General features: G+C 40.2%; 1 protein-coding gene across 4 annotated transcripts in view; it reads right to left on the bottom strand.

The window, feature by feature from the left end:
• Positions 1 to 18,750, bottom strand: part of arhgef10 (Rho guanine nucleotide exchange factor 10) — a 279,666-nt gene that overhangs the window by 20,659 nt on the left and 240,257 nt on the right. For all 4 annotated transcript variants that reach the window (XM_087978293.1, XM_043679118.2, XM_087978304.1 and 1 more), the window contains one exon: positions 8,751 to 8,925. In XM_087978293.1, the coding sequence (XP_087834419.1) occupies positions 8,751 to 8,925 (175 nt within the window). The remainder of the gene's footprint in view (positions 1 to 8,750; positions 8,926 to 18,750) is intronic.

Raw genomic sequence — 18,750 nt, 5'->3', positions numbered from 1 at the left:
TGTGATTAAAACGGTAATTGTGATTTGGTTATTCATCTCAGAAGAATTCATATGTTGCCAATATTTATTACTCTAGTAATACTATTACAGGCTTAGAATTGTGTCTGCTGTGGTGGTTCTTGGGACAACTGTCCATGTTTCTTTGCATTTTTTTCTTTCACTCATGGGACATGGACACCACTGGCTCACCAGTATTTACTGCCCGTCCCTAGGTGCTTTTGAGAAGATGGAGAAGAGTTGCCTTCTTGAATCGCTGCAGTCCACGTGCTGTAGGTTGACCTACAATGCCCTTAGTGAGGTAATTCCAGAATTTTGACCCAGTGATGGTGAAGGATCAGTGGTATATTTCCAAGTCAGGATGATGAGTAGCTTGGAGGGAAACCTGAAGGTGGTAGTGTTCCCACACATTTGCTGCCCTTGTCCTTCTAAATGGAAGTGGTTTTCAGTTTGGAAGGTGCTGTTTAAAAGGTGTTTGGTTAGTTTCTGTGGTACATCTTTAGATAGTACACACTACTGATACAGAGCATCAGCCAGGGAGGGAGTGGTTGCTTGTCGATGTGGTGCCAATCAAGCAGGTTGCTTCGTCCTGAAGGGTGTCAAACTTGAGTATTGTTGGAGCTGCACCATTCAGGCAAATGGGGAATATTCTATCTCACTCCTGACTTGTGCCTTGTAGGCTTTGGAGAGTCAGGAGGTGAGTTACTCACTGCAGTATTCCTAGCTTCTGACCTGCTCTTGTAGCCATTGAGTTTATATGGCAAGTCCAGTTGAATTGCTGGACAATGGTAATCCTCAGGATGTTGATAGTGGGGGATTCAGTGATGATAACACCATTGAATGTCAAGGAGCGATGGTTAGATTGTCGTTTATTGGAGATGGTCATTGCCTGGCATTTGAGTGATACAACTGTTACTTGCCACTTGTCAGCCCAAGCCTGGATATTGTCCACATTTTGTTGCATTTGAACATGGACATGAATATGCAGAGAGATGTGAAATGGTAACAAAGGCATTTAAGGAAATGCATAGAGCCACGAATGGGGTCGATGAACAGGGAAAATATGGGATGCTACAAAGAAGCCCAATAGGCTTTCAGCCAAGGAGGAAGGTGGGAAGAGAGAGTGTCTTTCAGTGATACCTTCTGAAAAGTGCAAGACCAGTAATTGACGCAACCAGGTACATGGGATTATGAGAATATTCCGTGATTGACTTAGGTGCCAACATTCAAAATGTAGCCAGCAAATTAATTGTGGAACCCTGTCAGTGCATGAACTATACTTAAAATACATGCTTTGTGGTTTCTAAGTGAATCACCACTTACGTGAATGATTGCATAGTTTTAAAAAAAAATCAGCAGACTTGAGTACATCCCCAGCACCATTTCTATTGCTGTAGATTGAAGATGAACTTTATTCATTGTTACCAGCAATTTAATGCTATTTAAATTAAGGATGCCACTGCAAGGAGTGGTCAATAAAGGAAGATCCTTGCATGAGATCAGTAAACATAAATTGCTTTTACACAAATTCAAAAGAGCTGGATTTGATGTTACAATCTAGATTGCTTCTAATACCTGCCACTAACCCACAGTGGGCAGGAGATCAATAAAATAAAAACTGGAGGGAGAAACATATGCCCTGCCTACTGGTTTGTGTCACCATTTCTATAACAGAAATTTGTGAACTGTGCCCATTATGACCACAAGACCTGAGAGAGAGAGAGAGCATAAAGTATTTTAAAAGCTTTATTTCTTTGTTTATTTTAAAATTAAATTTGTTGGACTAAAAATAGCTGCTACTGATCATGTGCTTTGTAAATTGGATCCAGAAAGTTGAGAATGGACTAAATCTTTCAGTATTACAACTTCATATTGTGGTACTTTTATCAATTTTGAAAGGAATTGTGTAACCTCTTCTCTGGATTGCTGAACCTACCTGAATCTGACTTCACAGATAAAAGAACACCTACAGGACACCACACTCAGGATCTGACACAACAACCATGTGAATTAATATTCATTTTTTAAAATTGTAAACGGTTTCTTTTCCTTCTTCTTCGTTGTTTGCTTGTGTAAGTGTATGCGATGTGACAGCCATCCAGCGCTACCCCCAGGTTCAAATACATGAATAAACCAATTTTGATTTAACCCTAAAAGGTGTCTGTTGCCTGTCACTTTAAAAATTGGACTTAACAAACAGATGGACTGGAAAACACAAAGTCTATTTCAAATTAAAAAGTAAAATTAAAATATCTCTGCTTACTCACAGTAGGCAAGAAAAATAAATGAGTTAAATTGATCTCTCTCCCTTGTTCCAGAGAGATGGACACTACATTATCATCTTTAAGTTAAGCTCCTACATTGGGAAATTGGCAGTGAAACGAAGGTAATTCCTGCAAGTTGATTCTTTTTACATCACTCCGTGTGAGACAAGAGGAGAGGATAGCTTTCCCACCAGGGCCCTCAAGAATACCTGTGTCCACCTTTCTACCGATCATAGCCTCTCCTCACCAGTGCAATTTGTGATCGTCATTGACTGAGCACCAACACCTTGGTATCTCCTTGTTGGCCAACTCTGCAATCCAGCAAACCACTTGACTATTAAGGCCAGTCCCCAATAGGTCTGGCTGTTAGCCTTCCTGCCAGCCAGCCAATTAGCCTGTCAACTTGTCTGGCTGCTGGGCAGTGTCCCCAAGGAGAAAATGAACATGGGATCCTGCCATCAATATTAGTACGACCCAAGTCCCTGAGATTTCCTTGAACCACAACTCTGTCCCCTGCTGCTTCACAACCTCTCATAAATATATGGCTAATATCTATGATATCTGGTGACCAAGCAACATGAAGGCTGTGTACTGCAAAAGAATTAGAAAACATGAGTGAAGATCTGGGTCACTGAGCACAAGGCTATATAAATATTCTAAAGGCATGCCTAATATCATTTAAGAATTGAAAGTAAAATGTAACTGGTGCATTATACACGTACACATTTGTACGTGTATTTTTTTAATACATTTTTACCAACAACATGTACGAAAATTTAAGGAAAGCAGATAGTCATTTAATTTACTGAAGTTCATAACTAGATTGCTCAGTCAAACCAAGAGCAGTTTGCACTTCTAATAGTTTTATCTTTACCACTCAGGCGGATCTTTCGAAATGTTTATTATTTATTTGAGTACATCATTTGACTGAGTATGGTATCAAAGAGCATGTAAATGTGTGGTAAAAGTGAAGTCAATAGCAATCTAAGGGAAAATACTTCATGGTTGAATTGATACTTAACACAAAAGAAATGTTTTGAACTTGAAATATCTTTCCTCAAAACTAAACATCTTTACATATCCAAACTTTACTTTCAAAAGCAGAGCATGCACCGAAAGATAAAATAAAAGACCTACAGTACCAGTAATTACACATGGATAGTACTGAAGTGCTAAATGTTAAAATTAGCTTAAAAAAAACAGGAAGCAGCACATGCTTTATAAATCAAAGGAAATTCAGAAGACAGGAAACATCTGCAACTGAAGTATCAACATTTTGTTACTCTATACAAATTAATGGAAAAAAAAGTTAAAGTAACTTTCAGAGAATTCACAACCAAAATGAAATATGACTCTACTGAGACATAACAGATAACCTCTTGTGATATCAGTGATATAGCAACTGAACCAGATCCATGCTTTTCCTAAAGCCATATTATACACAAATGAGTTTTGCACAGTCTATAGCCTCACTCAGGATCTGACACAACTGATTCTTATACACTTCTGAACAATAGCGAAATGAGATGAACAGATTTCCAGATTGGACATCTGCTCTGTAATGCTTTCCCTTATATGAGTACAGGAGAATGCACGGAACACGAATTGGCCATTCAACAAAGATTGTCCACTCAAGCTGTATGGACTTTTCCATCACTCATTCTACCTATTGTGATTTTGAAGAAGTGTTGTTGCAGTTTATCCTTATCCTGTATTATCTACAAGCACAAATAAAACAAGACTCTGGACTACATCTACATCTTACACCATTGTTGCCTTGATCATCTGTGATTAAATTAAGAGACAGTCTGATGCTATAATTTGATCTCCTCCTGGTGAATACCTAAATAGCCTTTAAAACTACCTGCCTTGAGAGAATTTGTGGTGCATCATGAGATGATCTTCTGAGGTTGTGGATTAGAGAGATTGTTAGTCTAGAGTGGAATGGGAGCTTTAAAAAGCTACACCTAATTATGGAACATCACATTAACACGTGATGCAATTGAACTGTTTTAAATAATTTTTTAATGTAAATTACAGGAAGACAGAACCTACTCTGCAAACTTTTTTCCCTTAAAAAGCTGAAACTGTTTATTTTCAAAAAGCTACATAAATACTACTGCAGTGTTGAAAAAAGATAAGAACAAAAATAATTCTCTGGTACAACAAACAGGGGTAGAACTCATACAATTAAAGGTCTTGGGTTGTTTTGTAGAGCAGAGGGACCTAGGGGTTTAGGTACACAATTCTTTGAAGTTTATGTCACATATAGACAAGGTGGTGAAAAAGGTATTTAGCACGCTTGCCTTCATTGCTCCTCAGTACTTTGAGTATCAGAGTTAGGAAGTCATGTTGACGTTGTGCAGGACATCGATGAGGCCTCGTCTGGAATACTGTGTCCAGTTTGGTCGCCCAATTATAGGAAGTGTATTAATAAGCTGGAGAGGGTTCAGAAGAGATCTACCAGGGGATGTTGCCAAGTATGGAAGCTTTGAGTTATAAAGAAAGGGGTTGGCTCTAGGCTGGGACTTTATTTACTGGAGTGTTAGAGGCTGACAGGCAACCTTATAGAAGTTTATAAAATAAAGAAGGGTTTAGATAGAGTTAATTGTAGTTGTCTTTTTTGTTGGGTTTCACAGAGGGTTTCTCTCAGTGAGCCTGAGTGAGACCTCTTTCTGCATTTTACTAAGCTTTTCTCATTAACAATCTGCCAATGTGAGCCACATTCTACGACCTGCTATTGTCAGAAGAACTCACCACTCACTGAATACCCAGCAAGTGACAGCATCTTTGGTGCACGTTTCATTTTTTTTAACTTCTGTTACTAAGGTAGGCACTGTGGTACAGTGACTTAAACACCTTTCACTTTTTTTGGTAAAAAAATACAAGTGCCAATAAATGACTATTCTATTTTATTTAAAAGGCTGGCATGCATATACACAAGCCCTGATTTTCTGAAGCTTTTCTACTCATCAAAGGTCAGTCTTTTCGAAGTTGACCAAGAAGGGGAAAGCGGTGCCATCACTCCCTAACAGACGCCTACAGGTTCTAATGGACAGGGTAGTCCAGAGGAAGACAGACCTCTTGCTGCAGGGTCAGAAGAGGCGGCCGCGCCACCGTGCCCTGGCAAAATGTTCTGAGATTGCCATCTGGATCAGCACCATATCCAGAGGAATGGCCATCAGTATCACAAGAAGATCAATGATTTTCTCTACTCCACCAGGGTAAGTGCCAAACTCTCCTCAATGCTATCTCACATTCACTCTATAACTTGGTGTTGTGCAATGTTTAATTGCATCCCATGAAAGAATATATGTACCCACTAAAATTTAAGAAAGAATTCACTAGCTAGTCAAAACCTGACATGTTTTTGGAAAAGGGAAACGAAAAACAAGGCAGGCTTCAAAGTTATATTATGTGATTTCATTTGGTGATGAAAGTGATTAAACTCTGTTCCATGAAAATCTAATTAGCAAAATAAAAAAGAATCATACTGATCAAAAGTAACAAAAATTTCTTCGGTACAGTATTCCTCACTGAAACTTTGAAAACCACTTAATTAACTGACAACACATGAAAATGTGTGAAAATTAGTCCTATACAAATTATATAGCCAGGCTTCATTTCGACCAGAAGCCAAATAACGCATTCATGACTAAAACATTAGCTGGCTAAAGCAGGTTAAGAAAGGCTGAATTTATCAAGAAGTTCCACAGTTGTGAAGGAAATGGAAAGTTCAAGGCTGACCATCACAATACAGTAGCAAAGAGAACTGCAGCTGTGTTAATGGGCGTCAATACACATCCTATACAATAGGTGAGTAAATATCCTGTGTATGTAAAGGGGTGGATGGGCTCACGTTATTTCATTAACTATTTGCTACTTCCTCATAGATTCTGATGGCACCATTCACTGTCTATATTTTAGGGCATTTTTTGTTGCTTTCCACTTTCTGCCCTTTTGCAGCACATTCCATGGAAAGTGAGGACTGCAGATGCTGGACAGTCAGAGTCGAAAAAGGTGGCGCTGGAAAAGCACAGTGGGTCGGGCAGTATCCTAGGAGCAGGAGACTTCACATTTCAGGTATTAGCCTTTATCACATTCCTGAAGAAGGGCTTATGCCTGAAACATCGACTCTCCTGTTCCTCGGATGCTGCCTGACCTACTTTTTCAGTGCCACCCTTTTTGACAATAACTATGGATAAAGACATGGATCAGCAACTTGGGTGTTCTCAGCCTGGTGACTTCTACATGAGAGTAACAGCCTCAGGGAAAGAAACTTCCTTACATTTTTCTTTTCCTGTTGGAGCTGCCATTCTGATTTTCTTCAAAGGCTATGATAGAATCATAGAGGCCTTACAGTACAGTAAGAGGCCGGTTGGGCCACTGTGTCTATGCCAGTCATCGAGCAAGCATTTATTTTAATCCCATTTTCCATCACTTCGCCCATCGTCTTGTATGCTATGATGTTTCAAATGTTTATGTAAATAGCTCTTAGATATTTTGAGGTTTCCTTTTACCTTTGAGAAGGCATGGATTAGGCTGGGTGGGGAGACATGACTGAAGTGTACAAAATTATGAGAGACATGCACAGTGTAGATGAGAAAAAATATTTAAATGGAGAGGTCAATAATTAGGGGCCATACATTTAAGAGAAACGGCAGCTAGCATAGAAGGGATTGCAGGAAGTTAGTTTTCATCCATATGGTGGTAGAGCTGGTATATCACAATATTAAAGAAATATTTAGATGAACACTTCAAATGTCACATCATAGAAGGCTACTGGCCAAGTTCTGGAAAATTGGATTAGAATAGCTAGACCACTGATGACCTGCATGGAAAAGATGGGCTAAAGGGCCTCTTTCTGTGCTGTAGAACTCTATGATCACTTCCATATTCACCTCCAAGTCACAGATTTTAAATAGCGACAACGTCACAGTTTCGTCTTGTTAAATGGATCAAAATCATACAATTCCATACTTTAACAATGAGAGTGCTTTTATTGCAGCAGTTTTTAAAAGGTGGCTCAAAACCAGCTTCTCAAGGACACCTATAAAGCAGTAATAATTACTTACTCTACCTACAATGCTCATACCCCAAAAGAAATGAAGAAAGGAAGTCAGCAACTCAAGCCTTTACACATTTGTCAAAATGTTTTAAACTGGGTTTTGATATTGATTGGGTGGCACCTTATAAACTTCCCTAGAGTCTCTCTTAGCAAGCCACATGAATAATGAAGAAGACTGAGCTAGTGAGCGATCCTCTCACAGAAATGACCAAAAGAGCCAATTTCAAAGAAATGCTTATTGGATGTCAGATTTCAACCAACAGTGATTGTTTTTACAAACACCGGCTTATCATCTTTGTCTTATTTAGGTTAGCAGACTGGAAAATCACAGGCTACTCCAGTGGGCTCTCCAGCAAGAAGAAAAACCTAACGTTAGTCTTGATTTTGTTTAAAGCAGTTAAATTGTGTAAGCTTTACAATGGTGCTTCATTTGTACTTTGTGTTAATATTTCTCAATCTGTGAATAAATATTTAAATAGGTTTGGTTTTGATGTAGTAGTCTGGAAATGTGTTAGATTGTGCTTCTTTGTTGATGGGGAGAACACATGGAGAGCCAATTGATCACGTAGTATGGGGTTCACAATAATACAGTTAGTTGCTAAACCTCAGCCACGCTAATCCATATCAGTAGAGAAAGAAAGTACAAATTTTTTTTGCCAAGAGATTTGTTCTAGTTCACTAGAGAACACCGAAGACACAAAGGCTGGCATTTAGTTGCAGCAGCGAATGCCTGCTATCTGGATTAAATAAGTGAACTAAGCCATTGCCAGGAAACACCAGGATTGCAATGGCTATTTTACTGGTGGCAATGGTCAACAAATAACCAATTAAAGATGATGCCTTACCTCACTGAGCTGTCAGAGGCCCAGTTGCTCAGTAGCACCACAGACAAAGTTTGCTACTGCTGAAGCTGCAGGAAAAAGGAGAGAGAGCACTGCCATGCTGCATGACTCTCAAGAAGTGAGTAAGGAATTGTTTTAACTTATCAGTACCAGGCATACAGGCCTAGAAGCCACTGTCTGGCTGCTTCAATTTGCTTGTCAGTCTTTTGTCGAGGTAGAAGGCTCTCTCGACACCAGTAAAATGTGGTAGAAACATAAAAAGTTTGCTAATTGATCAGTTAATTGGATTCGTTAATTGGCTGCCTTTCTCTGGTTTGAGCAAGCTGGTGCCATTCCCACTTTTGGGAATGTCATGTGGCATTTGGATTTCTGTCTTATGCTTCCCACTGGCATGAGCTATTCTGCTCTTAGACAATTTCCAGAGCACTGACAAAATCCTAGGCATGGTGTAGAACACCGATATTCCATAGTTAATTAAAATTTAACTTCAAATGAACTGTTAACCATATGTAATACTGAAATGTTGCTGACTTTTTGTTCAGCAAAGGACAGGCGTACCTTTCTGGGGTGCTCGCATACCTGCTATCATGTTATGGATAGGAGTGGCAATGTTGATGTCTTGAAGATGCTCAAATGTCTCTGTGTGAAACAAGCGCAGAGCAGAACCTGAATGGAAGGCTATCCAGACTCCAACACCAGCCACAGCCATATGTGAGATGACCATCCCTTCTTCCTGATGAGCCTCAAACTGTTGCTGAAAAAGGTGCGAAAAGAAGAACACTGAATAAAATGAAATTTAAGAATAAGTAGAAATTCACATCCAGTGACTCAAGTTAAAACAATCCCTCGCAAAAACATATACATTCAAAGTAGAAAAATGTCTCAAGAGTAATACAAATGTACACAGAATCCACCAATGAGATATATGGAAGGATACCAAAAAGCTTGGTCATTGATGTGAGTGTTAAAAAGCTGAAGGAGCGGAGGAATATGAAGTAACTTGTTCCAGCTTCCTAACAGTCTCTGCGTTCTTTCAATTCAACCTTTTCTGTCTCCAATTTTAGTTACACCACTAGCTGCCAATGTCCTAAGCTCTGGAATTCCTTCCTGGGATCTTCCAGTCTCTCTGCTTTTTCTTTCCTCTTTTTTAAGATGCTCAGAAACTACCTCTGACAAGTCAGCTTTTCTAGAACCTCTTCCTACAGCCTTTGTCAAATTTTGTTTGAGGATATCCCTGACATTTTGAGATGTTTTACTATATTAAGTGTGCATACAAATGCAAATACTTATTGTTGAGGTGGAGGGATTTAGGAAGATGCAGACCAATGTGCGCTGGAGCTGAAGCTGGCAACTGTATTTGGAATTCCCTCCAAAGGGCCCAAATTGTCTAGTAGGCATTTCTGGTTGCTTCCTAAGATTACAAATCCTGGAGTTAGAATCAGAGATTTTGGAGTGTTCTAACTCACTTATCTTTCCTATAGTTACCCAGGAAAAATTAGAGGAGTGAAAGCTTGCTCCAACTCCTGGCCAATTACAAAGCTGATTGCAATCATGTGTCAACACACTCCTGTACCATACCCGGTCTGATGTGATGCACACTCATAGCAAACATACCTGCCCTCCATCTGACACCATCACCATCCCATTCCCCACAACCCCAGCTTCTGACCCACACAGAACTGGACCCATTACTCACCACTCCCCAAGACTGGACATCCCTGACATTCCTCAAATAACAATGCCCCAACCTGACATATGCTAAGCATTTGGCCATTTTCCTGCCACCCTATTCTCACAGCACACCTCACACCTATACCCACCATACCTGCTTACAAAATCTGTGGAACTTCCTGCCTAGTGAAGCAGTTGAGGCAACATCGTTGGATGTTTTAAAGGTAATGATGGATACATTTTTGAACAGTCCAAGGAATTAAGGGTTACGGTGAGCAGGTGGTAAGCGGAGCTGAATCCACAAAAAAATCAACTCATGATCTTATTGATTGGCCAGAGGGCCAACTCTTGCACCTACTCCTTATGTTCTTAGTACACACCTATATTCTCTCAGCATTTGCCAATGTGACTTCAGAATCCTTAAATTGTTGAACAGGGCAGCTATTGTCAGTAATGGTAGTGTGGTTTCAATGCTAATCCACTCCCCTGTTGTTTTGGAGTTCTTGGCCTGGACTAGACTACTTCAACTGGGAAGGATCCTGCCCTGAATGGTTATATGAGGAACTCCGCTGAAGGTAAGTGTGTATTGTTTTGTTATGTGATCAAGGTACATAATGGTGTTTCTGAGCCTGGGCTTTCGTATGTGCTCAGTCCTTTGCTAAAACAGGAAACAAAGTAATAGAGAGCTTTGACTCCCTTTTTCTGAGGTATGCAATGATTACGTAACACAAGTCATTTTTGAAACCTAGACGAAGCCATTCTGAAACATTAAGAGAGCTTTGTGACTGAAGAGCTCCTCCAAAATTAGTTTGCATTCAAAAATGAAAGCGCTCACTCTATACTGGTGGTTAGTTTTTGAGCAAAATATACATTTGCAGTATTTTAGATATATGATGTATTCATGGCTTGAGTTCAACCACAAATAGCTCACATTCTTCCCTAGGCATTGCCAAAATAATGAGAGACAGTCAACAAAGCCACTGTTGAATCAAACATTTTTGTAGCATTGAGAACATCTGCAATAAATGTTGCACTCATGTGCTGACTGGTAAAGAAAAAAGATTCTGACAGCAGTAATACTATGTTAGCTACAAACTCCAGGTCATCTGGATATTATTCCCCTTTAAAAATTCCCTTCCCAGGGAAGCTCTTCAATCAAAACTGTTTGGCACTGAAGCAAAAGCATGGCACAAAGATGTAAATTATGTTGAAATTCCTAATTGCCAATGCAATGCAAGTAATATAGAACTTTTCTTGCACTCTAAATTTAGATTACTTATAATGTGGAAACAGGCCCTATGGCCCAACAAGTCCACACCGACCCGCCGAAGCGTAACCCATCCAGACCCATTCTCCTACATTTACCCTTTCACCTAACACAACGGGCAATTTAGCATGACCAATTCACCTAACGTGCACATTTTTGGACTGTGGGAGGAAACCGGAGCACCCGGAGGAAACCCACGCAGACACGGGGAGAATGTGCAAACTCCACACAGAGAGTCGCCTGAGGCGGGAATTGAACCCGGGTCTCAGGCGCTGTGAGGCAGCAGTGCTAACCACTATGCCACCGTGCCGCTCACTGTCAAATTTAATGTCAGCCATCTGAGAAACTGGTTCTGCTTCTTGAGATGGTAATAGATACTAGATTGCAACCACAGATAAGCAGACAGTACAACATTAAATAGCTAAAATTTTACTTCTCCCTTCATCCCTCAGTTGTTCTAAATTATTTTTTATATGCTTATGAAACTCATTATTATTTCCCTTTATATTCCTGCTTGTCTCTTCTCGTTGTATGCTTCAACTCTTTTAAATTCTCTTTACATCTCCCTCCAACAATTCTGATATCCTTCTTGTTTTCCTTCATTATAATCAGCTTGAACTTATCACATGACCCTCTTCAGCTTCAGTTCAACCTGTTTGACCAAAATAACTCCACGCTTCAACAAATATGAAATTGATCAATCATTTGGAGTTCTTTGAAGTAGTAGTACATGCAGGGGATAAAGAGGAACTGGTGAATATAGAGTCATTGAGATGTACAGACCCTTTAGTCCAACTCATCCAGGCCGACCAGATATCCTGAATAAATATAGTTCCATTTCCCACATTTAGCCCATATTCTGCTAAACCCTATTCAAATATCCTTTCAGATGCCTTTTAAATGTTGTAATTGTACCAGCCTCCACCATCTCCTCTGGCAACTCATTGCATACATGCACCACCCTCCGCGTGAAAAAGTTGTCCCATAGCTCCCTTTTAAATCTTTCCCCTCTCACTTTAAACCTATGCCCTCTAGTTTTGGACTCACTCACCCAAGGGAAAAGACTTTGTCAATTTACCTTAACCATGCCCCTCATGTACTTAGATTTCCAGAAGGCATTTAATAAGATTCCACATCAATGATTGCTGTGGGAAGTAAAAGCTCACGGTGTATTGGCAAGAAGACAGCATCGGCTGGCTAACAGGAAACAGAAAGTAAATACAAGATGATCTTTCTCAGGTCAACAAAATACAGTAAGTGGGATGCCACAAGGAGTGGGACCTCAACTGTTCACAATTTATGCAAATAACTTGGAATGAAGGAACGGTAGGGCTGTTTGAGAAATCTGCGGATGACATAAGGATGGGTAGGAAAGAAAGCTGTGAAGGGAACATAAGGACAATACAGTAAGATATAGATATGTTAAGTGAAATTGTAAGATTCGGCAAATGGAGCACAAAGCGGGCAAATATGAAATTGTCTATTTTGGAAGGAAGAATGCAAAAGGAAACCCGTCAGAGATGCAGAGATCTGAGATACAGAGGAGCTGGCTGCCCCAGTGCAACCATCATGGAACTGTAGTATACAGGCACAGCAAGGTATAATGAAAGGTAATGGAATATTATTTATTACGAGATGAATTGAATACAAAAATAGGGATGTATACTTCACACCCTGAGAAGAACTTTTCCTTTTCAATTCACATATCATGGTGACAATAGGTCAAACACAAATGACATTATAAATGTTATAATCTTGGGAGTCAGTTAACTGGGATCTCTGAGATGTAGGACCGCCAGCAGATACCTGTTGAATTGCAAAGATAAATATTCCTCACAGAAAACTCTTTCTGGAAGAGGAGTTGAAATTAAAATTATTTTCCTTACTTTGAAACATTGACTCGCTTGAGAAACTCTCCACTTATATTCTATTTTTTTTCCCTTAGTTTCTTCACAATTAACAGCTTATCTATACTGAGGCGTGAGGGCAGGAGTGACAGTTGTCCACTCAGTGTAAATTGCCAGTCTTGACATTATATGCCTACGCTTGTTGACTTGTGGCTGGGGTAGCTTGCTCCACTAATCCTCCTTTTGTTGCTGAGTATAAAGGTCGGTCAAACGATTGGTGGTAGAGGATAGACAGACAAGAAGATGTACTTGTCTTCGATAACGAGGTACATTTTATTGTATGAAAGCAATAGGTGCAATTAATAGGCCTATTTACAAATATCAGGAACCAGGATGTCACATCTGTTTCCACTGGAAACTGCTCACCCAAAGATTACATTGGGCTAAAACAACATCAACACAACCTCTTTCATAATCATTCCTCATATAAGACAAACGTACAGGGTTGTCAAATCCTACGAACAGGTACTGAATACAGAAACTGTTGAGTTCACAATGGTCTCACGACAGGAGAAAATGTTATTTCAGTAATAATTTGAACATTAACATACATTTGCAATAAAATGAAACAAAACTAAATTATTCCAAATCCATAGAGTAATGTGACTGGGATAACATTAAATTCTCACTCTGGGCTGCTATCGCTGTGTAGGTGCACTATGTTGACTCCATTTCTGCTGATTGAATAAAGTATGCTTCTCTTCACTTGCACCATTAAAAGCACACAGTCATTTGACAATTTTAGGTTCAACAACCTCATTAGTATCAACACCTCTAATCCATACAATATAATTTGCATGACATACCAGTTTAGCTGTCAGTGCACCTCACTAAGTAGCAGGTTTCAGAGGGATACAATAACAAGTCTGAAGAACTAAGCATTTACATTAACCTAAAAGACGAATTGCCATTTCCACCACCTTCAGCATGTTGCCACTGTCAAATATATCTTCCTGCTTACTTTACAGTGTTAGGACAGGACCATTCCCCCAATGACACCCTGGCCACTCTTCAAGTACCCCAAAAACTCTGCCTTCTTCCTATGGAAGCTCAGGAAATTAAATATCTATCCTTTAGGATGCTCTCGCTCAGGCCACAAGTACTCCTTCCATGTGAAACAAAAATTTACATGTACTTTTTTTCAACTTGAATATACAATACATGCTGCTCACAATGTGGCCTGCTGAGCAATGGCGAGACCAAATGCAAACTGGATAACTCATTTGCAGAAGACTTCTATTCAGTCTGCAAATATACTCCTGAGCTTCAAATTGCCTGTCTTTTTAATTCTGCACCTCACACTTTTACTGACCTCTTGGCCTGATGCAGTGTTACCAAGAAGATTCAGCTAAGTGCAAGGAATTCCACCTTATCTTTTGATTAGGTATTTCAGAGACCAGATACAACCCTGAGTTTAACAATTTTGGACTGTAATTTCTGCCCCCACTTTACTTCCCTTTCTTTGCATGTTTTGGTGCTAATCTTACTTCTCTTGTTTTCATTTTTGGACAGTGACTGCTCATCATTTGGGCCTTAACAATTCCTGTGGACATGTTTTTGTTTCTTTACCGGCCCTATTCTCACTCTGTATTCCTCTGCCCTATTAACTATTTTTCTTTTAACTTTTCACCCAGACTTTCCCTCCAGTTCTTTTTCTATTTTTCTGTATTTAATCAACTTAAAATCTATTACATCTTTAACTTTCTCAAATTCTAATGAAATGTCATCAGTTTAATGCTGGTTCTCTTTCCACAAATGCTGCCAGAAGCTGCATACTTCCAAGATTTTCTGTTTTTACAATATAAACTACATAATTTTACATGTGTGTGCAAAAACGTGCATTAATAAAACACCAGGATGTTCCAAAGTATTTATAACCAATGAAGTGCTTCTGAAATATTGTAAACAAGTGAATTTGCACACAGTGAGCTCCCACAAACATCAAGGAGTTAAATGACCAGGTAATCTGTTTTAAGTCATAGAGATGTACAGCATGGAAACAGACCCTTCGGTCCAACCCATCCATGCCGACCAGATATCCCAACCCAATCTAGTCCCACCTGCCAACACCCAGCCCATATCCCTCCAAACCCTTCCTATTCATATACCCATCCAAATGCCTCTTAAATGTTGCAATTGTACCAGCCTCCACCACATCCTCTGGCAGCTCATTCCATACACGTACCACCATCTGCGTGAAAATATTGCCCATTAGGTCTCTTTTATATCTTTCCCTTCTCACCCTAAACCTATGCCCTCTAGTTCTGGACTCCCCGACCCCAGGGATAAGACTTTGTCTATTTATCCTATCCATGCCCCTCATAATTTTGTAAACCTCTATAAGGTCACCCCTCAGCCTCCGACGTTCCACGGAAAACAGCCCCAGCATGTTCAGCCTCTCCCTGTAGCTCAGATCCTCCAACCCTGGCAACATCCTTGTAAATCTTTTCTGAACCCTTTCAAGTTTCACAACATCTTTCCGACAGGAAGGAGACCAGAATTGCACGCAATTGTGATGTTGATTGCTTGATAAATATTGATCAGGACAGTGTAGAGAACTCCTTACAATTCAGGTATATACGCACAGTCATAGAAATGTACAGGAAACAGAGCCTTTGCTCCAACTCATCCATACCAACGAGATATTCTAAATTGATATAATCCCATTTGCCAGCATTTGGCTCATATCCCTCTAAACCCTATTCATATACCTTTTCAGGTGCCTTTTAAATATTGTAATTGTACCAGTCTCAACCACTTCCTCTGGCACTTCATTCCGTATACATACCACCCTCTGTGTGAAAATGTTGCCCCTTTTAATTCCTGCATTGTAATGAAACCAGTACTTCTGGAAAGAAAAAGTATACTGTCCAACACTCCAAACACTTACAATTAACCTCTTCTTGCTTCTACCAGTATCCTAGTATAATTATGATCAAGTTCAAAAACTGTTTGAAGCAATCTTCAGTTACTTGTTGTGGTGAGAGTAAGATTTGCTCAGTAACCCCCACATGTTTCAGTAACAAGAACAAACTGTGGCACTGACTCATCGCTGTAATTGTAATCACTGCTTCTGTAGCAGTTAAGTCAATGTCCTGAATGAAAGTTTGAGGCTTTCTCTGTACTGGTGTCTTTCAGGCATTCCAACAAAAACATTGCTTCAATATTGGTAGTGGGATTTCACAACCTAACACCACATGAGGTGATAGTTACACAACACGATCTTACTGGAAAGGCAAACAGTAGTATCTTTGTTTCAAGTTAATTAAAGTAAAAGCCTGAGCAATTTGCAGCTAAGTTACCATGGAATAGTCCAGCATTAACCTTCACTTGCACACTGATTAAAATTAAGTGGGCAGATAATAGATTGCAAAATACTTTCGAGACATAGCAGTGCTGAGCTGGATTTGAAAGAAATGCCAATTCGGGAGTTGTTTAATGTCGGCCTCAGGCTTCGCTGTGGTGAATGTACAAGAGGAGGACAGGGGTACAGTGTGGAAACCTCCTTGGTTGATCTCTGCCCAAGATCTGGGTCATTTGAATTCCAAGACCTTGCCTACATTTAGTCTCTGCAGCCTTAAATCAGTCGGACTGAGGTTAGTGCTGCATGGTGGGATTGGAAATTGGGTTCAGAGTCTTAAAAAAATGCAAGGAATGCTTGGCATAACCTCAGTGCTGGGCAAGGGCTTTGACCACTGATGCCAATGCTGAGGGGACGAGGCAAGACTGACTGGGAGGGTTAGCGAATAACCAGAAATCTGCAGACCTTTGAATCCTGCTAGATCATCCATGAACTCGAAACAAGATTCAGTATGCAGAGTAGCCTTGCATGGGGCTATACGCACCTTAAAGCAAGCCCAATGGTATCAAAAGGTGTTTGCAGAGCTCTCAGGACAACAGTTTCAGCCTCTACAACCTACTGTTGCATTGGCCCATTCGGTGACAACAGAGTCATACAGCACGGAAACAAAGCATTCCAACCAATCCACGCTGAACATAATCCCAACCCCGCCTGCTCCTGGCCCATCTCCATCCAAAATTTTCCTATTCATGTCCTTCTCCAAGTGTCTCTTAAACATTGTAACCATGCCCCCATCCACCATTTCCTCAGGAATTTCATTCCACACATGAAGCACCCTCTGTGTAAAAAATTTGCCGCTCACATCTTTTTTAAATATCTCTCCTCTCACCCTAAAAATGTGCCCCCTAGTTTTGAAATCCTCCAGTTACCCTATCTACACATCCTCGCTACGCTTGTAAATTGGGCCCAAGAAGAGAAACATATGTTAATTTTTATCCTCCCAAAAAAGGAACTTATTTCATCTTGCTCTTCACAATTTTACACCACTCCAGGTGTCTGGGTTGCAAAGCTAAGTCATTGGGTGTGTCACTTACAGTAAGAGCCCATTACTGAGCTTGGGAACTGTGCTGGGGTGAGTACCAGAGGTTCTAGAAAGACACTTCAGGTACTTACACTGGGAGAGTGCTCTCTCGGTTTTGAACCTTCAACTCTATTGCCCTCCTTTCCCTTTTGACAATAGTCTCCATCTGTGATTACACCTGTAAGTTTACAGCTCTCATTAAGCCACATTCATTAAAATCCTAAATTTTCATTAATACAAGCCCAATTATGCACTCAAGCAAAAATAATAAATAAGTAGAATATAATGAATAAGTACAACACAGAAGACAATCACCTGATGAAGGAGCGGCACTCCGAAAGCTAGTGTGCTTCCAATTGATTAGATTTGATTCCCTACAGTGTTGAAACAGGCCATTCGGCCCAACCAGTCCATACTGACCCTCCGAAGAGTAACCCACCTTCTACCCATTTCCTTCAGACTAATGCACCTAACGCTATGGGCAATTTAGCACGGCCAATTCACATGACTTGCACATCTTTGGACTGTGGGAGGAAACCGGAGCACCCGGAGGAAACCCACGCAGACATGGGGAGAATGTGCAAACTCCACACAGACAGTTGGCCAAGGCTAGAATTGAACCTGGGACCCTGGTGCTGTGAGGCAGCAGTGATAACCACTGTACCACCGTGCCGCCCAACACAATTAAACCTGTTGGACTATAACCTGGTGTTGTGTGCTTTTTAACTTAACACAGAAGAAAGCCATTTGGCCCATTATGTCTGTGCTGGCCTTGTGAAGGAGCAATTCACCTACTGCCACTCTCCTGTCTTTTCCTCTATAGTGCAGAAAATGTTCCCTTTTCATATAATGATTCAAATCCAATTTACCCTGCTTCCACCACACTCAGGTAGTGCATTTCAGGTCCTAACCACTTGCTGCATATGAGAAAGCTTTCCTCATGGTGCCTTGGCTTCATTTGTCAATTACTTATATCTTCAATATTAATCAAAAGAGAGCAATGTTTCAACTTGCACTCATCAGGACAAATCACAAGAATGCCAAATTTTAAACAACCACAACGAGTTCCACAACAGGAGAAAAGGGTGTTGATTGGTTGCCAAGTCAACTTTTACTGGCTGAGACATTGCCATGGAAAATGCAACTGGGAACCAGAATTTCCATTCCTGGTAATGTAAATAAATGAGCCATATTACAATCTTGGATGATAATCTCAAACTAGTATTTAGTGTACCAAAGGACGCACTGAAGATCAGCCAGCTGACCAATTGCAGAGTCACAACATAAGGCCTCCAGGAAAGAAAACATTAAAAAGTCCGAAAAGGTTTGGGTGTTCTACTTGCTTACCTGTC

The sequence above is a fragment of the Chiloscyllium plagiosum genome, unplaced genomic scaffold (assembly GCF_037043375.1).
Source record: "Chiloscyllium plagiosum isolate Xiang-an unplaced genomic scaffold, Cpla_swu_hap1 HiC_scaffold_3, whole genome shotgun sequence".
NCBI classification, from domain to species: Eukaryota; Metazoa; Chordata; class Chondrichthyes; order Orectolobiformes; family Hemiscylliidae; genus Chiloscyllium; species Chiloscyllium plagiosum.
The sequence above is the reverse complement of the archived record's forward strand: the minus strand, read 5'-3'. Positions and strand labels throughout refer to the sequence as shown.